The following is a 26,792-nucleotide window of genomic DNA, read 5'->3' on the forward strand; positions in this document are numbered from 1 at the left end:
GTATCTATTTATACTTCCATAACCAACATTTCATACATTTTCCAAAAATGTATGTTATAAAATTTTAAGTATTGCCAATATTATAGGTGATAAATGATAAAATTTAGTTGTTTTAATATGCATTTCTCTTAGGAGTGAGTTTAAACATTTTTTTCATATGTCCAAGAACCATTCTCATTTCCTTTACTATGGCATATATCAATTTTTTTCTATTACGTTATTGGAATTTTTTTCTTAATGATTATAAGCACTCTTTATATAGGAGGAAATTGACTATTTGTCTCTGTATGCTACACATATTTTAATATACATATATATACATATGTATATAATTTTGTGTAGTCAAATTTGACAGCAGTTTTATTTATGGCTTCTAGTTTTTTGGGCTATATCTAGAAAAGGTTTTCCTACTTTAAGGTTGGAAGAAATTCTCCCATATTGCTTTATAGTACTTATTTTCACATTTAATTTTGGTTCACCTAGAATTTATCCTGGTGTAGGCAGTGAGGTACGGAGGGAAGCAACTTTATTGTTTTCTGGATGGCTACATAACTGTCTCAACACTTTTCATAAACAATTTATGCCTTCCAGACTTATTTGAAAGGTCATCTTTATCATATACTGTACTCCTATTTGTATTTGGAACCATTTCCAGTCTTCTTCCATCCTAACACTTTGTTTATTCATATAATAGCACCCCGCTAATTTATTTACAATGAACTTAAATATATTTTAATATCCGGCAAATCTATCATCATTATATTATGTTTTTCCCCATATATTTTCAAAGTATTCTTACATGTTTGTTTTTCCCAGTTGAATATTAGAGCCGGTATGTTAGGCTTTTTAGAAGACCAATTGATATTCTGTTATTGAAGGCATGTTAAAATGATAGATTAAGGGGAATATTTATGGTTCTGAGACTTATTTAAGAAAAAAGTATGGCTTTCTACTTATTTATGTTCTTTTCTATATTCCTCAATAGCATTATAATTTGTGTGTGTGTGTGTGTGTGTGTGTGTTGTACCTTTTGCTTGTTTATTCTCAGGCATTTTGATTGCTGTTGTTGCTACTGTAATCATTTATTCAACCATATTTTCTAAGTAAGTATTGTTTGTATGGAAGGAAACTATTAATTTGGTGTGTTAATTTTGCACCCAACTAGCTTACTAAATTCTATTACTTCTTGTATTAGTTGCATGTTTGGTCTTAGATTTTTTTTTTTTTTTAGATATACAATTATATAACCTAAAAATAATAAAATTATACTTCATGCTTCTAATTTTATTCCTCTTCTCTTTTCTAATGTTCACAGTTGCTACCTTCATAAGTTTAAAGTAGTTAATTAGAGCAGATACCCTTGTTTTGTTCTTATCTCTAATAGAAATCCTTCTAGAGCCAGGTGCAGTGGCTTACGCCTGTAATCCCAGCAATTTGGGAGGCCAAGGTGGGAGAATGGCTTGAGCTCAGGAGTTCACCAGCCTGGTCAACAAAGGGGACATCCATTCTCTACAAAATTTTTTTTTAAACAGCCATGGCATGGTGGCATGCACCTTTAGCCTCAGCTACTCCGGAGGCTAAAGTGGGAGGATCACTTGAGCTTAGGAGGTCAATTAGGTATTGATGGGACATATCTCAAAATAATAAGAGCTATCTATGACAAACCCACAGCCAATATCATACTGAATGGGCAAAAACTGGAAGCATTCCCTTTGAAAACTGGCACAAGACAGGGATGCCCTCTCTCACCACTCCTATTCAACATAGTGTTGGAAGTTCTGGCCAGGACAATCAGGCAGGAGAAGGAAATAAAGGGTATTCAATTAGGAAAAGAGGAAGTCAAATTGTCCCTGTTTGCAGATGACATGATTGTATATCTAGAAAACCCCACTGTCTCAGCCCAAAATCTCCTTAAGCTGATTAGCAACTTGAGCAAAGTCTCAGAATGCAAAATCAATGTACAAAAATCACAAACATTCTTGTACACCAATCACAGACAAACAGAGAGCCAAATCATGAGTGAACTCCCATTCACAATTGCTTCAAAGACAATAAAATACCCAGGAATCCAACTTACAAGGGATGTGAAGGACCTCTTCAAGGAGAACTACAAACCACTGCTCAGTGAAATAAAAGAGGATACAAACAAATGGAAGAACATTCCACGCTCATGGGTTGGAAGAATCAATAGCGTGAAAATGGCCATACTGCCCAAGGTAATTTATAGATTCAATGCCATCCCCATCAAGCTACCAATGACTTTCTTCACAGAATTGGAAAAAACTACTTTAAAGTTCATATGGAACCAAAAAAGAGCCTGCATCGCCAAGTCAATCCTAAGCCAAAAGAACAAAGCTGGAGGCATCACGCTACCTGACTTCAAACTATACTACAAGGCCACAGTAACCAAAACAGCATGGTACTGGTACCAAAACAGAGACAGAGATCAATGGAACAGAACAGAGGCCTCAGAAATAATGCCACATATCTACAACTATCTGATCTTTGACAAACCTGACAAAAACAAGCAATGGGATAAGGATTCCCTATTTAATAAATGGTGCTGGGAAAACTGGCTAGCCATATGTAGAAAGCTGAAACTGGATCCCTTCCTTACACCTTATACAAAAATTAATTCAAGATAGATTAAAGACTTACATGTTAGACCTAAAACCATAAAAACCCTAGAAGAAAACCTAGGCAATACCATTCAGGACACAGGCATGGGCAAAGACTTCACATCTAAAACACCAAAAGCAATGGCAACAAAAGCCAAAATTGACAAATGGGATCTAATTAAACTAAAGAGCTTCTGCACAGCAAAAGAAACTACCATCAGAGTGAACAGGCAACCTACAGAATATGAGAAAATTTTTGCAACCTACTCATCTGACAAAGGGCTAATATCCAGAATCTACAATGAACTCAAACAAATTTACAAGAAAAAACCAAACAACCCCATCAAAAAGTGGGCGAAGGACATGAACAGACATTTCTCAAAAGAAGACATTTATGCAGCCAAAAAACACATGAAGAAATGCTCATCGTCACTGGCCATCAGAGAAATGCAAATCAAAACCACAATGAGATACCATCTCACACTAGTTAGAATGGCCATCATTAAAAAGTGAGGAAACAACAGGTGCTGGAGAGGATGTGGAGAAATAGGAACACTTTTACACTGTTGGTGGGACTGTAAACTAGTTCAACCATTGTGGAAGTCAGTGTGGCGATTCCTCAGGGATCTAGAACTAGAAATTCCATTTGACCCAGCCATCCCATTACTGGGTATATACCCAAAGGACTATAAATCATGCTGCTATAAAGACACATGCACACGTATGTTTATTGCGGCACTAGTCACAATAGCAAAGAGTTGGAACCAACCCAAATGTCCAACAACGATAGACTGGATTAAGAAAATGTGGCACATATACACCATGGAATACTATGCAGCCATAAAAAAAGATGAGTTCATGTCCTTTGTAGGGACATGGATGAAACTGGAAACCATCATTCTCAGTAAACTATCGCAAGGACAAAAAACCAAACACCGCATGTTCTCACTCATAGGTGGGAATTGAACAATGAGAACACATGGACACAGGAAGGGGAACATCACACTCTGGGGACTGTTGTGGGGTGGGGGGAGGGGGGAGGGACAGCATTAGGAGATATACCTAATGCTAAATGACGAGTTAATGGATGCAGCACACCAACATGGCACATGGATACATATGTAACAAATCTGCACATTGTGCACATGTACCCTAAAACTTAAGGTATAAAAAAAAAAAAAAAAAGCTGCAGTGAGCCACGATTTCATGACTGTACTCCAACCTGGGTAACTGAGTGAGACTGTCTGAAAAAGAAAAAAATCCTTCTAGTGCTTCCTCACTTCAAATAAAACTGGATTTTGTGATTTTACATGATCTGATTCTAAGAATTATATATATATATTTGTTTGTATGTATGTCTATCAAAAATTGATGCATGACAGACAGTATAATATCATGGGTAAATGCAAGGATTGGAGTGTCTGGTGTAAATACTGACTTTACCACTTACTAGCCAAATCATTTTACTTATCCTTATTGTGCCTCAGTTTTCTCATTGTAAATGGGAATATCATTTGTACCTCAGTTATGGAGTGGTTATGAGTATTAAACTCAATATTTGTAAAATACTTAGAGCAATGTTTGGCACAGAATAAACACTACATGTTTGTTAAATAAAATGTTGGTTTTTATCAAAACCCTTTTGAAAATCTCTGCAGTTTTTAAATTTGGTTTATTTATATCGATGTACTCATATGCTATGTTAGAGTAACAGAGTTTTTAATATTGAATAATCCTTGCATTCTTAGTATGAACTGCACTTACTTGTAGTGTATTATTCTTCTGTTATATTGCTGGACCTTGTCTGCTAGTATTTTATTTAAGAATTTTGCATCGGTATTCAGAAGTAAAATTGATTTGGAGATTTATTTCGTACTTTCTTTTTCACTTTTAGATATCAATGTTTTTTTACTTCCAAAGAAATCTTTAAAAGATTTGGAAGCTTTCATTTAATTATGCTGTTAAAACATTTAAGTAGCATTGAAATAATGTGTTCCTTAAAGATGTAGCAAATTTTGCCTGTGACACTGCCTAATTATGCTACTTCTTTTGGTTTAAGTAGTTCTTTAGAAGTTTTATTTCTATTTTACAAATTAGACTTCTTTCTCTACTGGGAAAAGTTTCTCTCTCTTCTGAGACCAGTTTTAGTCATTTGTATTTTTTCTATGAGATTATCCATTCCGACATGGTTTTCAAGGGTACCTTAAAAGAGGTGCACAAATTAGTCTCTTATGAATCGTTCAATATCCTCTGTCTCTTTAGTTATTTCAACATACTCATGTCTTATTTCCTCTTCTTTTCCTGACTGTGCTATTTTATTGCTTATGCCTGTAAGAATTGGTTCTTGAATTTATTAGTTAGTTCTCAGATTTTATCATAGTTTTCTTAAAAGATCATTCCAGTTCAAACAAAAATTTAAAGTCATTATAAAAAGTGTTAAATTCCAGAATCAATAAAGGACATCCAGTTAAAAAATTCTAATTATTTATTTTGAAATAAGTGATTATACAGAATAAAAAAATCCAAATTATACAATATAGCATTCAGAGTAAGGATATTTGCTCAATTAATGCACTGCAGATCTTCAGATTTCCATTTTCCTCCAGAGGTGACCATGTTACCCATTCATAGAGACAAAGTATTAATTGGAGTGGCAGTTGATTTTCATTTGTGATTTTTTGGCTGCAGTTGGTAAGTAATGATATTCTGCTCTTTTAACTTTCAACCCCTGACTTGAAAGAGGTTAATCATTTTCCACTGGTTCCTAACAGTGCTTATTTTTCCAAAACAAAATAAACTCTCTCTAGAATATAAGTTGTGACGTCTGAAAGTCACTGGTACCTCAAAGCTTGGCCCACATACTCATTCAAGGAATTTAAGATAATTTGGGGGTATTTGGAGCTAGTCATGTACCACTTTATAATCTAATGAAGGACATGGATCCTTGCCAGAGGACTGCATGTCTATCAGCATGCATTCAATATTACATGCAATTTGAGGCATTCACAGACTCTCTGAAACCCATTCATAGAACTTCTTGGATCTGATTTATTTATAGGTTTATTAGTACAGTTGACGCTTGAGCAGTGCAGGGGTTAGAGATGCCCCAAAAACATAACTATTAATGGTCTGCTGTTGAGTGGAAGACTTGCCAATAACAAACAATTGATTAACACATACTTTGTATGTTATATGTATTATATACTTAATTCTTACAATAAAGTAAGCTGGAAAAAAGAAAATGTTATCAAGAAAATCATAAGGAAGATAAAATATATTTACTATTCATTAAGTGGAAGTGAATCATCATAAAGGTCTTCATCTTCATCTTCATGTTGAGTATGCTGAGGAGAAAGAGGAGGAACTGATCTTGCTGTCTCAGGCGTGGCCAAGGCAGAAGAAAATGTATGTATAAGTGGACCCCTGTGCAGTTCAAAACTGTGTTGTTCAAGGGCCAACTGTATGTTCATGCTTCACACATTTAATGAGTTTTTACCTTGGGCCAAAATTTCTTTACATACATCTGTGATCAGCTTGTTTTATTTGAATCTAGTTGGGGGATACTTACAATTAAAGCCCAGTGTGATGCAGCTACGACGAGGCTAGTCCAGAGAACCACAGGACTATAGAGGAGGAACAATCTCATCCAGAGGTCTGAGGGTGGGGATCCAGAGTCAAACTGGAGAACTGATAATATAGTTTTGGATATTTGTCCCCTCCAAATCTCATGTTAAAATGTGATCCCCAGTGTTGGAGGTGGTGCCTATAGGGAGGTATTTGGGTTATGAGAGTGGATCTCTCATGAATGCCTTGGTGCCCTCCTGGTGGTCATGAGTTCACATGAGATCTGGTTATTTTAATGAGCCAGGCATCCCTCTCTTACTCTCTTCTGGCATGTGACACTCTAGCTCCCCTTCCACTTTGCCATGACTAAAAGCTTCCTGAGGCCTCACAAGAAGCCAAGCAGATGCAGATGCCATGTATGTACAGCCTGAAGAACCATATGTCAAATAAACCTCTTTTCTTTGTAAATTACCCAGCCTCAGGTATCTTTATGGCAACAAAAACAGACACACAGACAAATACAACTGATTTAGAAGGGGCTAGTGTCCTAGGTGCCTAACCCTACAAGTTGTCATCCCTCATGGCCGAGGATGAGCTGCAGAGTGAAGGCTGGCTCACGGAAGACCAGAAACAACTGAACAATCTAAGCCTTTCTGTCCTCTTAAAGGGTTCCTCAAGGCTGCCAGGCTTGATTAATATTTTTATAGCTTCTGAATTTTCTTCTGGATGACATTTATTTTTTAAATGTTTTTATTGAGAAATAAAATTTTCATATTTATGGGATACATGTGATATGTTATTACATGCATAGAATGTGCAATGATCAAATCAGTGTATTTGGGGGTATCCATCATGTTGAGTGTTTATCATTTCTATGTGTTGGGAACATTTCAAGTCCTCTCTCCCAGGTATTTTGAAATATACAATACATTACTGTTAACTGTAATCATCCTACTCTGCTATTGAACATTAGAAATTTTTCCTTCTATCTAACAGTATGTTTGTAACCATTAATAAACCTTTCTTCATCTTTCCCCATATCTCCTTCCCATCCTCTGGTATCTATCATTCTAAACTCTATCTCCAAGTGATCAACTTTTAAACTTCCACATATGGGTGAGAACATATATCATTTTTTATTCTGTGTCTGGCTTATTTCATTTAGCATAATGATGTCCAGTTCCATGTTGCTGCAGATGACAGGATTTTATTCTTTTTATGGCTGAATAATATTCCATCATATATATGTACCACATTTTCTTTATCCACTCATCCACTGATGGACACTTAGGTTGATTCCACATCTTGGCTATTGTGAATAGTGCTGCAATAATCATGGGAGTGCAGGTGTCCCTTTGGTATACTGATTTCTTCTCCTTTGGATAAATGCCCAGTAGTGGGAATGCTGGATCCTATAGTAGTTCTATTTTTAGTTTGTTGAAAAATCTCCATATTGCTTTCAATAGTGGTTATACTAATTAACATTCCCACCAACAGTGTGTAAGAGTTCCCTTTTCTCCTCGACCTTGTCAGCATCTGCTATTTTCTGTCTTTTTAATAACAGCTGTGCTAACTGCGATAAGATTATATCTCATTTTGATTTGTATTTACCTGATGATATGTGGATTTATGTCTGGGTTCTCTATTCTTTCCAACTGGTCTATGTGTCTGTTTTCATACCAATACCATGCTGTTTTGGTTACTATGGTCTTGTAATAAATTTTGAAGTCAGGAAGTGCGATGCTTCCAGCTTTGTTCTATTTGCTCAAACTTGCTTTGGCTACTCAGGCTTTTTTTGGTTACTTGAGAATTTCAGGATTTTTTTCTATTTCTGTGAAAAATGACAGTGGCATTTTCATAGGGATTGCACTGAATCTGTAGATTGTGTTAGGCACTATATTAATTCTTCCTATTCATGAGCATCGGATGTCTTTCCACCTGTTTGTGTCCTCTTCAATTTCTTTCATCAGTGATTTCGTAGTTTTCTTGGTAGTAGTCCTTCAGTGCCTTGGTTCAATTTATTTCTAGGTACTTATTTTTTTGGAGCTATTGCAAATGAAATTGTTTTCTTGATTTTTCCTCAGCTAGTTCATTACTGATGTATAACAATGCTACTAATTTTTGCAAACTGATTTTGTATCCTGCAACTTTACTGAATTTATCAAATCTAAGAGTTTTATGTTGACGTCTTAAGGATTTTCTAAGTATAAGATAATATCGTCTGCAAAGACAGAACATTTGACTACTTCTTTTTCAAATTAGATGCCTTTTATTTCTTTCCCTTCACTGATTGTTCTGGCTAGGACTTCCAGTACTATGATAAACAAGAGTGGTGAAACTGGGTATCTTTGCCTTCTTCCAGTTCTTAAAGAAAAGGCTTTCAGCTTTTCCCTATTCAGTATGATGTCAGCTGTGGGTCTGTCATATATATGTAACCTTTATTATTCTGAGGTGTGTTCCTTCTATGCCTTGTTTTTTGAGAGGTTTTTTTTTTCATGAGGACAATGTTGAATTTTATCAAATGCTTTTTCTGCATCTATTGAGATGTCCATATGGTTTTTGTCCTTCATTCTGTTGATGTGGTGTATTATGTTTATTGATTTGCATATATTGAACCATCTTTGCATCTCTGGGATAAATCCCACTGAATCGTGATATATTATATTTTGATGTGGTATTAGACTTGTTTTGTTGATGTTTTCTTGATGATTTTTGCATGTATATTCATCAGGGATATTGGCCTATAGTTTTCTTTTTAAATTGTGACTTTCGTGGTTTTAGTATCAGGGTAATACTGGCCTTGTAGAATGAGTTAGGGAGAATTCCACCCTCTTCAACTTTTTCAACTAGTTTGAGGAGAATTGGTGTTAGTTCTTAGAAAGTTCGGTAAAAATTGTCGGTGAAACTATTCTGTCCTGAACTTTTCTCTGTTGCGAAACATTTTATTACTGATTCAATCTCATTACTCGTTTTTGATCTGTTCAGGTTTTCTGTATTTTCCTGATTCAATCTTGGTAGCTTGTATGTGGCCAGGAATTTATCCATTTCCTCAACGTTATCCAGTTTGTTAGCGTATAGTTGTTCATGACAGTCTCTGATGACCTTTTGCATTTCTATGATATCAGTTGTTGTTATGTCTCTTTTTTCATTTCTGGTTTTATTTATTTGGGTCTACTCTCTTTTTTTTGGTTAATGGTTTATTGATTTTGTTTATCTGCTGAACCTACTTTTCATTTGTTGTTCCTTTGTATTACTTTTTATAGTCCATATTTCATTTAGCTCTGTTCTGACCTTTATTATTGTGTTCTTTCTACTAATTTGGGGTTTAGTATGTTCTTGCTTTTCTAATTCTTTGGGGTGCCTGATTAGGTTGTTTGACATCTTTCTACTTTTTTGATGTGCGCATTTTTTTTTTCTATAAACTTCCTTCTTAACACTGCTTTTGCTGTATCCCATAGTTTTGTTGTTGTTGTTTTAGACAGAGTTTTGTTCTGTCACTCAGGCTGGAGTGCAATGGCTTAATCTTGGCTCACTGCAACCTCAACCTCCCAGGTTCAAGCAATTAACCTGCCTCAGTCTCTCGAGTAGCTGGGATTACAGGCACCTGCCACCATACCCGGCTAATTTTTGTAATTTTAGTAGAGACAGGGTTTCACCATGTTGGCCAGGCTGGCCTCAAACTCCAGACCTCAGGTGACCCGCTCACCTCGGCCTCCCAAAGTGCTGGGATTACAGTTGTGAACCACCAAGCCCAGCAACCCCTTAGGTTTTGCTATATTGTGTTTTAATTTTCATTTGTGTGAAGAGATTTTTAAAATTTCCTCCTTAATTTCTTGTTTGACTCAACGGTCATTAAGGAGGATATTTAATTTCCATATATTTGTACAATTTCCAAAGTTCCTTTTGTTACTGATTTCTAGTTTAATTCCCTTGTGGTATAAGAAGATACTTGATATGATTTTGATTTTTAAAAATTTGTTGAGTCGTGTTTTCTGTCCTAACATGTGGTCTATCCTGGAGAATGTTATATGTGCTGATAAGAAGAATGTGTATTCTGTAGTTGTTGGATGAAATGTTCTGTAGATGTCTGTTAGGCCTATTTGGTGTAAAGGGAAGTTTAAGTCCCATATTTCTTTGTTAATTTTCTCTCTAGATGATCTGTCTAACACCGAGAGTGGGGTGTCTAAGTCAACTATTAATGTGTGTAGTCTATCAACTATTAATCTATGTAGTCTCTCTCTCTCTTAGGTCTAATAATATTTGCTTTATACATCTGAGTGCTTTGGTATTGGCAGCATATACATTTAGAATTGTTATATAATTCTTGCTAAAGTGATTGCATTATCATTATATGATGACCTTTTTTGTCTATTTTTAGTATTTTTGACATAAATCTATTTTCTCTGATATGAGTAATGTGATGCCTCCAGCTTCATTAGGATTGCTTTGGCTACTCTGGCTCTTTTTTGGTTCCATATAAATTTTGGCATAGTTTTTTTTCCTAATTCTCTGAAACATGTCATTGGTAGTTTGATAGGAACAGCATTGAATCTGTAAAATTGCTTTGGGCAGTATGGCCATTTTAACAATATTGATTCTTCCTATCCATGAGCATGGAACATTTTTCCATTTGTGTCATCTCTGATTTCTTTCAGCAGTGTTTTGTAATTCTCATTGTAGAGATCTTTCACCTCCTTGTTTAGTTGTATTCCTGGGTTTTTAATTTAATTTTTTGTCTCACTGAATTTAATATCATTATTTTCCCAGGATTTCATAAATTATTTTTTCATTAGAATCTGTTGATAGATAATTATGGTGTCCTTTTAGGTATCATATTTTCTTGCTTTTTAATGTTTCTTTTGTCCTTAACATTGACATTTGTGCATCAGGTATAACAGTTGCTCCTTTTAATTTTTTTTGTATTTGCCTTGGTAGGGGAGGACTTTTTCCTGAACACATACCTATATGTTGGTTGGGTAGAAAATTTTTGCTTTGCTTCTGGGTGCTGTGCCATAGTGTCATCTCTGTGTGACTCCTTTAGCTGTAAACAACATCAGTAGTGTCTATGATGTCCTCAGTGGCTTAGTGTGCAGTTTTTAGTGAAGGCTAAAGCAAAGTTTGGCTGCAGATGAGGATGCCAGGTGGGCCTCTCCTTGAGCTGCAGTGGTGGCAGTGGCAGGCCAAGTGTGCCTGTTCTTGGGCCCATTCAAGGCAGTGCATGCTGGCACCAGTCTTAGTGGGTCCAGGCAGGTTGATCATTGGGTCTCCAGAAAGCTTGCTCAAGTACTGGCAGTGGCAGCAGTGGACCAAGTGAGTGGGTGGGCCCTTGGGCTGCTGGCCAGCAGGTGTGGCATGGACAGTGGCAGTACAGTGACAAGACAACCTTCTATTTTCCAAGTGATCTGTGCTTGTGTTGGCAGTGGCTGTGGCAGGTTGGGCAGGCCAATTCCCAGGTCTGTAGGTGGTGCATGCTGATGGGTACAAGCTTTAGTGGTATCAACTGGTTGTGTTGGCCCAACTTGAGGCTTCTGGGGGGAGTGCTCAGCTGCCAACACTGGTGGACTGAGCAGGCAATCCTCACTCCCCTGGACAATGAGCTTGGACACTGGTAGTGGTGGTGCTAGGCCAGGCAGATCTGTATTAAGGGCCTCCTCTTGTGGTGCATGCAGGTGCTGACTGTGGTAGGCAGGGGTAGGGTGATCCCAGACCTCTGGTGGAATGCTTGGGTAGGGGTATCAGTGGCTGCACTGTGTCCCTGATATCAGGGAGCCACGGGTTGTTTTCAGTGGCAGCAGCAATTGTCAGGCAGGTAGGGAGTGTGCACTTTTGCCCTGGGTAGTAGCTACAGCAGGGTAGCCTGTCATTAGGGTGCTTGCAAATGCAGGAGGCTCCACTGCTGGGGGCAGTGGGGTTGCTTCCAATGGCTCCTACTTTGTCCCTGGTAGCAGCAGCCAGCTGTGGTGGTGGCTGTAGGCAGAGGATGTTCATTGTACTCCAGGGATGTGTAGAGGCAGAGGATGTTGAACCCCAGGGCAGGATGCTGTCTGTTGGAGACTGAGCTCTCAAAACGGTGTCATGCTGTCGCTGTTTAGGACTTGGGGGTGGGTGGGGGGTGAGACCCAATGTCACATCTCTCTCTGGAGCAATGCCGTCACATAGTGTCCAGGCATATTCCCTATGTTAGTCTCAGGGCCCACATGGATCAAGGGTTCTCCATAGCTAGGACTGCAGGAGTTCACAGTGAGACTGCTGGGGTCTCTCACTTATCCTTTTGTCATATTGGGGATCTTCTCCAGGCCCCCAGCCCATTCCAGCTGAGCAGGCTGCCTTGCTTCCCTCTTTTTCCTTGCCTTAGGTATTTCCTGTCACTTCTTTGTTGAATTCTAGCATTCTCCCATAGATGATGTATTTGAGGTGTGATTACTCGCTATTTAGGTTCTTCTTTGTGGAGGAGGTAAGTACCAGATGCCTCTAGTCAGCTAGCTTCCTTTCTCTCTCTAATGACATGTAATTTTAAACAACATACAGTCATGCATTTCTTAATGACAGGGATACAATTTGAGAAATGTGTCATTAGGGGATTTTGTCATTGTGCAAACATCACAGATTGTACTTACACAAACCTGGATGGTATAGCCTACTACACACCTAGGCCATAGGTGTAGCCTATTGTTGCTAGGCTACAAACCTGTAAGCATGTTCTTAATACTTCACCGAATATTGTAGGCAATTATAACACAATGCTAAGTATTTATGCATCTAAACATATCTAAATGTAGAAAAGGTACAGTAAAAATATGGTATTATTACATTATGGGACCTTTATCATATATATGGTCTGTCACTGGCCAAAACACTCTTATACAACACATGACTGTAGTTATATTTTTCACATTTCGAATTGGTGAAAAATATTTTAAAGTAAATTATCTAGTACCAGTGAGGGTACACTAAAATGGCCACTATCATGCTTTACTAATGGGGGAGTATGAATCTTGATATAATTTGGTAATATATATCTTGAACCTTAATGAAAATATTTTAGAACCCAATAATTTTATTTATTGTATGTATTGTATTGTATTGTATTTATTAGTAATTTTATTGTAGAACTCTACTAATAATGAATAAATCAGAAAGAGACCTATCTTTGATTACAAAGATGTCTATTTTAGTATTTTTGTTCTAGTGAAATACTGGAAATGTTAATATCCGAAAATAGTGTATAGTTAATTATGTTACATCTACCTAATTAATATATTTAAAATAACATTTAATTAAGACTTAGTAATATTAGAAATTGCTCACATTTTAATTTAAGTGAAATATCAGGTTGTATGGATCCTGATAAGGATACATGATGCACGGAAAGAAAAAGGTAAGATGCTAATTCATGAGAGAATATGACTAATATTTTATTTTGGAGAGAACCTTAAGGATTTTTTCCTGTTTTTCAGTAATTTCCCAATTTTCTTTAATAATCTATTTATTAAAAAAATTACTTTCATAACGAAAAAACTACTGAAAAGATAGTCAACTTGCCTCTGAAGTAGCCACGAAGATTCCCCTTTTCTCTAAAGATATTATTTCAATTATTTCAAAAAATTATCAACTAGGATATATGAAAAAAAATTCAACTGCATGCATTCAAATTGTGAGCTGTTCTGCATTCCACTTTAAATACCTACCCAAAAAATTAACTCTGACCAGCAATCTCATGAATATCTATCAAAAGTGAAAAGACGGACGGTGCAAGGTAACACAAATGACTTAACAGGAGCCCATTCCCAAACCAGAAAAGAACAACCAAAAGCATATGTCCTAACTACGGCAATTAAAACATCATTTTCAAATTCTGATGACAATGTTGTCATTTTATTTCTGGTGAATACAGGCTCAGCCATATTTTTTTCCTTAATTTTCTAAGCTCTTTTTAAAAACTGTTGATAAGGGCACTTTAACTCATTTTGGCTTCTTTCACAGTAATGTACTAAAGAAGTAAGAGAGTAAATAATATATCAAGATCAACTCCAAAGACTAACTTATAAAATACTAATTTTAATAGCTACATTATTTGTACTGTATTTAACTTCTACATTCAAGTTTGTTTTCATGTAAATATATCCATATGTATGTATTATATATTAAACATATGCATAACATACATTCATTTATTATTTATGTGTAGATATTTATATTGTTTTTAAATTAAAATAAACTTTTAACCAATTTATTTTTCAAATTGTGGAAATTATAGTACTGCTAACAAAGACATATACATATATATATATATATATATATATATATATATATATATATATGGAGAGAGAGAAAGAGAGAGATCCACCAGCTATAAAGTACAAATAGTTGACTTTTACCACTTAAAAATGTAAATCTTATCATATACATACACACACAATACACACACACAATGCACCTATTTAAAAAGACAAATATCACACTAGGAAAAATGCGTAACATGTAGTGAAGGTTTTTTTTTTTTTACCCTTAATATAGGAAGTACTCTAGAGAACTAATAAAAAAAATATAAAAATTCGAATGGGAAAGTGGGCAAAGTATGTCAACAGGAAATTGAGAGAAGAGATGGAAATGGGCCATTAACATTAAAAAGATGACCAAGCTCACCCACAAATAGAACAAAATAATAGTAAGAAGAAATACTGTATTTCATCTTGCAGATTGGGTATTAGAAATCTTTCTCATCATTGCCAGTGTTGATAAGTATATGGGAAAACAGGCACTTTTATATAGCTTTAGTAGGTAAATAAATTGGTAGGTCTTTTTTAAGGGGGAAATTTGGTAATATCTAAACAAACATTAAATGCATATATTTTCGGCCCATCATTTCTACTTCTAATAAATTATACAAGAGGTGTGTAAAAGATGTGTACAAGGATATTAAGTGCAGCACTGTTTTTAATATCAAAACACTGGAAATCTAGATGTCCATCAACAAGGGACTGGCTAAAAAAAAATAACACATATATAAACAGAATCCTATGCAGTCATTAAAAATGACCAGGTGGATTTTTACTACAAATATGGGGAAATATCCAAGATAATATGAACTGGAAAAAATTATGAGACTTTTCGTAGTATGTGATTCCATTTGTACATGCGTGGAAAATTTGGGGAATTACATATAATACATTATTAACACTGACTGCGTCTCAAGAGTGAAACCTGAAGGATGGAGAGGGAGGGGGATGTTACACTTTATTCACTTTAAACCTGTTTTTACTATTAATTTTTACACTGGCCAATATTACTTTAACATAAAGATAATAGTAGCTAAAATTACCTACTGAAAAAGAAAATATGAGCTTGTTATATCTACCTTGATAATGGCTTGAAATTCAGTTATCATCAAAGTGGCTTTTAATTTTGAATATCAGTCACCACAGAAGTGTCTCACCCACACATAAAGTAATCCCAATAACTTCCACACTTCTTCTGATAGTGTAACAGCTCCAAAGGAGCTGTTACAGAGTCAACTGCACTATCTCATACATGCCTAATGGGTCCAACAGAGCCATTCGGGTGTCAGTTATATGGCAGGGCTCCTGCTGAAGCTATTACCAAGTCATTGCATTGTTTCATACACTTCCTTTAACAATCAGATGGTTTCTGAGGAACTGTTATCACTGCTATGTAAGGGTCCTATATAACTTACACTACCAGGGGAAAACAAAAAAAAAAAGCAAAGGAAAGAAATGGAAAACAAACAAACAAATTCCCTCCATCAAATGTACATGGTCAAATATCAGAAGAAATAACTCCTCATTTGGGTATAACTATTACCTGTCATTCAAGAAACCCAGGCGTCAGGCTAGCCATTTTTTTCACAACTCCAGCTGTTTCCTTGAATGAATTTAGGGTCTGAGAACAGCATATGCATGGCTATGATGGTATGTTTATTGGTAGCACATACCGCACTACTTAGGTTCTGTGGTATGCAGTACAGAAGCAACAGGGAGCAGTACTAATGGATTTCTTGGCTGTTATGAGATTGTATCAGATATTCCCTTACCTGTAAAGCTCCTGAACAGAACATAGGGAGCTCAGCCACCCAACAGTCCAGGAAATCAACAGGCCTTCTGAGTACTAATTAAAATCCCACCTCTCCCTTAAAGGGCTACTACAATGACAACGGGAAATACAATAGCACAAGTCAACCCGCAGCCAGGTCTGAAGTGCCTCAGTGAATTTCCTCTCACAGTCTTCTAAGTTTAGCAGAACACGGTTGTTGCCTATTAATAAAATGTTGTATTATTTAAAATAAGACAAGTGCAAGGATTTTTACCTACTTTAAAATGAGCAGAAAGTAGGCTGGGTTCTGCTAGGCTAAAGAGTTCCCTGGGATATTAGGTGTTTCAGAAGCTATGTTGCCTCTCTGTCTAATACTTGATAACAGGTACCTTACCTGATAGCATCTATCCCATAATACGTGCATAAAAAATTAATAGTGATAAACAACAACCACAACTGACATTTATAGAGCATTTCATTGTAACAGACACACTGTAAAGTGCTATATATCCATTTTCTCATTTAATCCTCACCACAAAAACTCCCAAGACTTTGCAGTTACCGTTTGACAGATAAAGAGTAGTCCCAGCTACTCGGAGAGGCTGAGGCAGGAGAATGGCGTGAACCCGGGAGGCAGAGCTTGCAGTGAGCCGAGATCGCGCCACTGCACTCCAGCCTGGGCGAGAGAGCGAGACTCCGTCTCAAAAAAAAAAAAAAAAAAAAAAAAGAAACTAAGACTTGGAGATCTTTAGTTACCTGTCCAAGGACATACAGCAGGTAAATGGCAGAACTAGTGCAAAAACCTAGGTCTGTCTTATATCGTGGTTATTCTTAACCACTTACTATACAAAAACATTGTTTATTTAGATTGTATTAATATTACCACTTTTACGTTACTAAATGGTTTCACATCCCTTGTGCTCTCAGAGAAAGCTACTGTATCTTTATCACGGTATTAACTAAAGTGTATTAAAATTAGCTTTCAATCCTCTCTAGTAGACCTCTTTGGGTATACATATCCATTTGACACTGACAGCCCTGCATTGGGAATTGCTTCGAGAATCAATTGGGTAGGCTTCCAGAAAGCAACATTTGTATTACTGACCTTACCCCTCATTGTAGCTGATGAGACCAGTGGCAGACAGCTGACTCAAGTTGAGAAAATTATTCTGTCTCCTTGGAATTTAGAAATGGCACTAAAAAAACATCTGGTTAATCTTAGCTTCTTTCCTGAATAGAAGAAATATGAACTAGGGTTTTATGGGGTATGGGGTTTTTATACCTGTCTTGTAGATGGAAACTTAGAGAAAGTCAACCTGCAGAGACAGTGTTGAAGGAAATGGGGTTCAAAACAAAAAGCAAGGTCTTAACAATTCTTCTGAGAATTGTTAAGGGACTGCAACAAGTCCCTTCTTGTGGTATAGCCACACTCTTGCCCTGAGTCCAATGGAGCATTCTCATGTACTTTATTTTTTTAAATTTTTATTTCTTGTGGATACCTAGTAGGTATATATATTTATGGGGTACATGAGATGTTTTGATATAGGCCTGCAATGCATATTAATCACATCATATAAAATGAGGTATCCATCCTCTCAAGCATTTATCCTTTGTATTACAACTGATCATATTTTACTCTTTTAGTTATATTTAAAATGTACCATTAGACTATTACTGACTATAGTCACCTTGTATTCTTATATACTTTTAATACAATTGTTTTCAGTTTAAGCTAGCTCAAGTTGATTTCTGTTACCTATAATAGGCGATCTTAACTAATAGGGCATCAATCTCTCCCAGTAGACGGTAAATTCCTTGAGGTAGAGGAATGTGTATTATTCATCTTTCATATATTCTCAATCTCTAGTACAGAGTTTGGCAAAGAGAAGGTGCTTAATAAATATTGCTTGAACAGAAATATCAATATCATCGAGGCTATAACTATAAATAATTTATTTGCAATTTATATTTTATTAAAGATTACAATACTTTTTCACTACCTAGAAAATTTCTTTCCATTTAGCTTCTTGATAAACAATTTTTATTTTCACATTTTATAATCCAACTGTTCCATTCAGGCCACATGTGAAAAACACATTCTTGGAAATTGATTATTCAAATTTAGCTGTTGATACTGTTTTTTCCTCCAGTTCAATGTATAGCCAAATGTAACTGCTGAGGGATACCCTAATCACTGAGGTTGATACTTAAGTAGGACTGTCAAAGTCTTCTAAGAAATGCTTATTAGAAAGTAAAGATGGGAGAAAATATTTGCAAACTACCCATCTGACAAGGGATTAATACCAGAATATATAAGAAGCTCAAACAACTCAATAGGAAAAAAAATTAAATAATCTGATTTAAAAATGGGCAAAAGAATAGACATTTCTCAAAAGAAGACACATGAATGGCCAACAGGTATATGACAAAATGCTCAACATCATTAACCATCAGAGAAATGCAAATCAAAACTACAATGAGATATCATCTCACCCCAGTTACAATGGCTTTTACCCAAAAGACAGGCAATAACAAATGCTGGCAAGGATGTGGAGAAGTGGGAACACTTATATACTCTTGGTGGGAATGTAATTTAGTACAGTCACCATGAAGAGCAGTATGGAGGTACCCTAAAAAAACTGAAAATAGAACTACCATATGCTCTAGCAATCCCACTACTATGTATATATACAAAAGAAAGGAAATATATCATAGCACTATTTACAGTAGCTGAGACATGGAAGCAACCTAAATCTCCATCAACAGAGGAAAAGATAAAGAAAACGTAGTACATATACATAATATAATATTATTCAGCCATTAAAAGAATGAAATCTTGTCATTTGCAACAACATGAATGGAATTGGAAGATATTATGTCAAGTGAAATAAGTCAGGCACAGAAAGACAAACGTCATCTTCTTACTGATTTGTGGGAACTAAAAATCAAAACAATTGTACTTATGGAGCTAGAGAGTAGAAGGATTGTTACCAGGGGCTGAAAAGGTAGAGGGAAGTGGGGGAAAAGGTGGGGATGGTTAATAGGTGCAAAAATATACTTAGATAGAATGAATAAGATCTAGTATTTGATAGCACAACAGGGTGACTGTAGTCAATGTTAACATCATATATTTAAAAATAACTAAAATATTGGAATCGGAATGTTCCTAACAAAGAAATAATAAATGCTTGAGGTGATGGATACCCTAATTACCCTGATTACACATTGTATGCCTGTATCAAAACATCACATGTTGTAACCCCGGCACTTTGGGAGGCCGAGGCAGGGGGATCACGAGGTCAAGAGATCGAGACCATCCTGGCCAACGTGGTGAAACCTCGTCTAAACTAAAAACACAAAAGTTAGCTGGGTGTGGTGGTGTGCACCTGTAGTCCCCGTTACTTGGGAGGCTGAGGCAGGAGAATCATTTGAACCCAGGAGGCAGAGGTTGCAGTGAGCCAAGATCGCACCACTGCACTCCAGCCTGGCTACAGAGCAAGACTCTGTCAAAAAAAAAATCACATGTACCCATAAATATGTACACCTATTATGTACCCATAACTAAAGATAAAAAAATTAAATGAGCAGAGATACAGTTGTGTATTAGATGACCAGAGGTCTGACACACTGTAGCACTTTTATCCTTATGAGAGTCACACAAGACAAGATCGACAAAAAATATATTTTACCCTTAGAACATGCATATTTTTCATTTATTTAGTGCCTACTGTGCTCTAGGTCCCCGTGGTAAGTACTGAAGCTACAAAAGTGAATAAATTAGACCCCTTCTTCAAGTAGCTTCCAGTCTAGTGCTTATTAACAACCATTGTTAGGATATAAAATACACAACTCTAGTATTAGCCTATGATGAGTAGTAATGTTGTTAGTAAGGTGAAATGGGAATAAAAATGACATAGAATAAAGCATGATGGTTGATATCAAAGTATCACCTGGGTACTGACTGTTCACAGGTCCCAGAATGAAGCTAACTTGAGTGAATCTGCATCTTTCTTGACAGATAATTCAGCATCAACAGATGATGAAGGGTTTACTTAGGACAAATTTGAGAGAATGGAAACATAATGCATTAGTGCTCTGACACCCCTGTGAAAGCCTCCAGATCCCCTTCTGTCACCTGATGGTTTCCTTTCCAGTACTTCAGGCCTTTAAGTTCAAGTGTTTTAGTGCTGAAATTAAGGGTTATTTCTTATAATCCTTCATGAGTTATAAAATGTCAGAGACATAAATTCAATTAAGGGCAACCAAATAGAGTTAAGGAAATGAGGAAAAAAATTCTGAAAGGCTTGGCCAATTAATGAAATAAAAGAAACAAGTCCTTATAAACATGATTTTGGAAATGTAAGAAGAAAACCAAAGTCATATTCTCCTAGGATGAATACAATAGTAAGCATCTTTGAAATTACTTCTCAGAATATTTCTCAGTTGGACAATTCACCTAAATTAACAATTTCCTCCATCTTCACTTTTATCTAACATTCACAGCAGTGAGGCCCAAATGTTCCTAAGCTGATCCATGATATCATGCTCATTGCCTCATCAATATTCTAAAATTCAGAAAGTATAGGAAGGCAGAAACAAAACAAAATGTCATTGACATTAATTGAGCCACAGGATGGGCTAGCATGGAGTCTGAGGGAGTAAAACATATACATAAAAAATATTCTAGGTAGTTTTACTTTTTCAGATATAACATATATAAACTCAAATTAATAAAATAGATGCCGTGATAAGCATGCTTTCATGAATGGATGAAATCAATGGGAAATAAATAGCAACATTTCCACACAAACGCCAAGTTCATTCATTGGAAATAACTTGTTTCCTCAAATTAACGTGCTTTTGGAAAAGCCATTTACATTCTTATCTTAACTCAAACCAACTCCTCAAGGATCTATGGAAATGCTGAAGGCAGGCCAGGCATGGTTGTCATCAATTAAAATCTGTGGAATCCACACTGGTAAAATCTTACCATAGGTGATAAATAAGAACCCAAATTATATACTCCTTATTGAAAATATTAGTAGGAGTCAGACATACAGAACAGAGCAGGGAAAAGTTGTTCAAAAGTTTACATATTGCATACACACATGATCCAAAGGAGAAAGCAAAGCATACTTGGAAAATAATCCATTGCATTCAGCTAGATTGTTTCTGAATTGTTGTTTTAATACTTCCTCATGTGTGAAATGGAGATAATAGAATTTGTTTCACAGAGTGGTCATAAGGATGAAATGGGATAAAGATATGAAAAGTGTGTTTGGAAATTTTGAAATGCTAACCCAATAATAATAGTGAACGTTCATATTCTTCCTACATGTTAAAAGCACTGTTCTAAATCCTTATATACTAGTTTCATCCCATTTTTGAGTCATTGCCCTGTGGTGGGATGTGTGGACCCTACCACAAGGTGTTAGGGAAGGGCCCAGCACAAGCTGAGCTGTGAAAACCATTTATAAATGTTACTTTCAGTAGTATCCCTCTCCAAAGGGGCAAAACCCAATGAACACAATGAAGGCAAAAGTAAAAATACACACCAATGCCCCCTTGCTAGGGAATGACACAGTGTAAATATAGGTTTACAGGAAAGAATGAACAACATTTTTTTTTTCATTTGAAAGTGTTATTTATGATTGATGACATGGATAAAGTGTGATGCTAAAGCCAAGCATGAACACCGGGAGGAAGAGACCAAGGCCAACTGCTAGGCAACATCTGAAAGTTATGAGAATACCTAAACTATACTGAGTTAATTATGAGAGCCATGTAATACACGGTAGATTTGTAGAAAGTCATGAAGCCAAATCCAACCCAACCTGATTTCAGTCTCTCCTCCCAGGTTAAATAAATGTTTTCTCATCCTACCTGGAATCCTGTTTTATCCTTCTCCCTAGCTCCCCCTTCACCTCCTCTTTACCACCAACATTTTCACATGAAATTTTCAAGAAGAAAACAAATAAATAAGCTGCCACTGTATTCTCTGACAGGTTCATTGAGCAGGCTTGTATGTTGTTTGTCAGAGAAGCAGGGTTCCATTTTGCGGGGGTAGGGTGCCAGGGATGGGGTGAAGTAAAAATAATTTGTGATCAAATATTTGAAAACACTTGCCTTGAGTAGACCCAGCTTGAGCCTCCATGTCACAACAAACAGGAGAGAATTTGAAACCTGTAACAGTAAACATTTTACTAGTTAAGCCTTGTCCAAGTCATCTGCAATTCCTCAAACTTCAACCCTTACCCTTCATCTAGTGGTGCTTAAAAAAAACAGCTTTATTGCAATACAATTCACATATGTAATATTCATCCTTTTAAAGCATACAATTCAGTGGTTTTTCGTATTTTTGCAGAGTTGCACAACCATCACATCTATCTAAGTCTAGAATATTTTCATCACCCCAAAAGATACCTCATAACAAGGGACTTGCAAAGGTAGAAGAATAGTAGAGCCCAGTGGGGAAACTTCTTTCATTTTAATGTTTCAACTCAGTGAATATGTCCAGAGTGAGATGAGGGAGAAGATGTCTTGCCAATATAAGAGATCACCTACCACCCCATTTCATATAATTTTGATCATTGTTTTTCCCAACTGAAAGATGAAACCCAGAAAACTGTAGTGACCAGTCAAAGGTCTCCTAACTTCTATCCTAATGCCTTTCACTTACATGAATATGCTACATATGTCAAGTATGTTCCCTTCTCATTTCCATACGTTACTTCCTATACTCTTGGCCAAAGTCCACAATGCATACATGAACACATACATATATGAAAATAATCTAAAAAAAAATCAAGACCCCAAGGATACTTGGTGGTATTGTAAAGTGTTATGGTCTATTATTTAGGACATGATATTCTAACTAGTAGGCAACCCCTAATTCCTGATTATATGGCCAGTATCACCTTTGGGTTAAAGGAGGCAGAAGAGGACAAAATAGAAAAAACAAACTGTAGGTACAGGGCAGCTGGCTATCTCTCTGCCACCTGAAAAAGTACTAATTACCACTGCTAACAGACTAAGCCTTGTGGTCATGGTAATGGGGACTTATAAAATGTACACAAACAGAATGATGGAGAGACTAGATTAATGTGTTTAATAAGCAGTAATGTGCTTTTTATGAAAAGATTTTGTTCTCTGGTAGGAGCGAAAGAACAGAAATAAAATAAATTAACCCCTTTCCAACAAATCAAAAAGACAAAATTTTCCTTTTATAAAAGTTGCAAGAAAATCATATATGATTACAACATAATGATATTGCTGTTAGTCCTTATTGTCAAGCAAATGGATGATGTTCATTCACTTTCTGGTTTTTTAAACCATTTCAGTCCAACCTGGTTAATTTGAGTTTGTACATTCAACAGGTTAATCTGAATCCAAATAGTAAGCACCTACAGAATATGCTTGCTATACAACTGTTCATCTCACTGTTCATTTATTGATATAAAGCCCAAATACACGACATTTGGACATTCTATATAATAAATTCTACTAGTATTGCCGTGGAAAATAAAGATGAAAATAAAAGGTGAGCAATAAACAAAACATGCACAATATTACGGATTACATGAGATTATTTCCCTTGGGGGCTCACTGAAAATGAAAAGTATTTTGCCTGTTATTATAAATAAATGTCTGTTTGCCAGATACTTAGGTACGTGCCTTGTCCATGAATCCCTGCTATCTTGTATTTCCATTCTGCATATTAAACGAAAGAAGGGCAGATATAGGGAAGGAGAACAAAGCAAAGGCTAAAAACTGCATTCTTTCTGTGTTTTACTCAAACAATTCAAGCAGTTTATTACCATTTTCCCCATCAGACTTCCTTTCATGGTCAGTGTCAGTCAAGGATAATGCAGAGTTGGCGCGGCTGGACAAACAGGAACTATGCTCTGATTTCATTCCCCTTATCCACATTCTTAGTGCATGGTCAGGTGAGGCAGCACCTTCTGTCTCTGTGTCCACATCAGATCCCATCTCTAGCTGGTAGCCATGCCGAGAAACGCTGTGCATGTCTGTTTGGTAGCCAGAGCACAGAGTGTGAGAGGTTTCACAGAATTCCATCTCTGAGAAGAAACACAAAGTTCAGAGAAAACGTTTAGAAGTATGAAGAAATCCCCCAGAAAATTCTACTTTTTGTTCTCATTCCCCTCTCTCCCATTGGTAGTAATTATGTGTTTTTGCAAAGTTAGAATTCTGGCCTTTTATTTATGGTAGCTAGGACTCTGTGCTTATTTTGCACTTCTGTAGCTTAAAATTATGCTCCTGTTGATTCTTACAAGGTTCTGGAAAAAGCGCGCCCAAAATAGCTTTATAGCTACAATTTTAGGTTTCACAAAATGTAATGAAATAAGTGAGTGCAGAGGAGTATAAAGTGTAGAGAGGTGTCCTTTAAAAGATATTTCTTTTCTAGGAAGAATATATATGATCTGCAGAGTGTACCTATGCTTAAAATATTAAAATGATTTGCTTTTCTAAGTATTCCATACACATTGGATTTAAGAATAAATAATTCAATGTGAAAACTCTGAGAAAAAAGCATTAAGTTCAAATGCACTTTTCTAAAGTATTTTTCCTAAAACATGTTAATTTAAACTCTAAATCATCAGTACCTAATATCATTATTTTCCATTGATTTTAAAGGAGTTCAAGGCTGACTTTATGCTAATTATTCTATGTAATTCATTTTTTTCAATAAATACCTAAAAAAATTTAGTCATATATTGTACCTTGGCAGTGGTTCATGGATTGGATTTCCTCTCCTTTTCCCCTAGATCTTAGAGTTATAAAATTTTCAGAACCTTAAAGATGATGCAACGAATTCCTTCTTTTTATAGTTGAGGAAAATAAACTCCAGAGGATAGATGTTATTTTTTCATAGCTCACATCAGATAGCAACAGAGCCCTTTTTCCTAAAACACCCATGTAGGCATGGTTTCTGGTATACAACAACGATGCCCCATCAACTTACTGCATATCAGGCATTCAGTCTTACGGTCAATTTTACATTCAGTTATAGCAAGGTGTCAAAAAGGGGAAAAGATGCTTTAACAATTCCTAATAAGTTAATGAAAAATGACCACATGCCAAGATATATCATCTGAAATGTCCATGTAATACTAAGATAAAGTAATCCGGAGATGTAGTACACCATATAGGATTTTCTCAGACTGACATCAGAGACAGGATATGTCATTGGGCTGGGAAGGAGCTTAACTGAGTGCATCTAATCCTTAGCAGATATCAATAAAATGCAAACTCTAACATGAATTTAATTCTTTGAATACAGAAAGGACTGGATTTTAGATCATACACTAGAGGAAAGCAAGCAGAATATGAATATATTTTTAAAATAACTATTTTTGTGGCATATAATTACCAAATAAGGGTTTAACAAAAAATTCTTATTTTTTACTTAATACCACTAGGTGCATAGCACTGTGCTTTGTGAAACATATAGTAGGCAAATAAAGCTACTATAATGTATTAGAAATATTCAATTAAAAATTAACTCTTTCAGGGTTATAAGTCACTGCTGAGTATGTTACCTTTTGATTTCCATGATGAATGTATTTAAGGGTAATTCCCTTTTTCTACAAAAACTTGGCTAAATTCCAAAGGAGTAGTATTCAAAAAATAGTTGTGGTTTCCACTTGTCAAACGTAACATTTTATGAAGCCACACTTCTTCTTGCCATAAGGCTAAAAGTAAAAATCCATTTTGCCCAATATAAATTTTAGCAATCTAGAATATTGGGATCAGCTAATATTCATGCCTCTTAATTTCACAATGTTTCATTATCCAATCCTACTGTGCAGTTGTTGCTATAGCAACCTGGTAACAAACCTTTCAGCTTGAAGCTGCAAGAAATGAATTTTATATAGGTCTGTAACAACTTACTTCACTCCCCTAGAACAGTGGCTCTCAAACTTGTCTGCTTCAGAATCACCTAGAAGGCTTGTTAAAACATAGATTGCTGCACCCCACTCCCATCCGTGCCTTCCAATTTAAGTTTCTGATTCAGCAGGTGTGGAGTAGGGCCAAAGAATCTGCATTTCGAATGACTTCCCTGGTGAGACCCATGCTGTTGGTCCAGGGATCATACTTTGAAATCGACTGCCCTAGAGATTTACTTGAAGTGGATGGGATCCAGGGAATGGGTAGCAGTGAGGGTGCAAGCTTATCATGGCATCACCACAGATTTTGCTGCATCATCTCTAATTCTGTTTAAAGACACGAGAAAGGAAGTTTTTGCTCTGAATTGCTGTGAGGTGTCTCCGTTTATTTTCCCTGGATTCAGGGCACTAATTAGAAAATTTACTTCCAAGAGCACAGACTTGCATTTAGTTTCACTCATACAACGGCATATGAGATGCGGCTTTCCCAAGATTTTAATATGAGCATCTGAGTCATGGCATTCGTTGGAAAAGAATGAGCAAATAAAAATAAATGCAGGTCCAATTTGTCATTCCAGATTAATAAAACACCAGATAAAGTTTTTTAAAAAGCACTGACAGACGTAAGCAGATTTTTTATTAAAGAGATATT

At 36.1% G+C, this 26,792-nt stretch overlaps 1 protein-coding gene across 4 annotated transcripts in view; it reads right to left on the reverse strand.

Moving 5' to 3' along the window:
* The window catches only part of TENM1 (teneurin transmembrane protein 1), an 832,777-nt gene that overhangs the window by 487,560 nt on the left and 318,425 nt on the right, over nucleotides 1–26,792 (reverse strand). For all 4 annotated transcript variants that reach the window (XM_030807128.1, XM_030807125.1, XM_030807127.1 and 1 more), the window contains 2 exons: nucleotides 24,050–24,310; nucleotides 22,359–22,415 (listed from right to left, as the gene is read on the reverse strand). In XM_030807128.1, the coding sequence (XP_030662988.1) occupies nucleotides 22,359–22,415; nucleotides 24,050–24,310 (318 nt within the window). The remainder of the gene's footprint in view (nucleotides 1–22,358; nucleotides 22,416–24,049; nucleotides 24,311–26,792) is intronic.

The sequence above is a fragment of the Nomascus leucogenys genome, chromosome X (assembly GCF_006542625.1).
Source record: "Nomascus leucogenys isolate Asia chromosome X, Asia_NLE_v1, whole genome shotgun sequence".
Taxonomy (NCBI): domain Eukaryota; kingdom Metazoa; phylum Chordata; class Mammalia; order Primates; family Hylobatidae; genus Nomascus; species Nomascus leucogenys.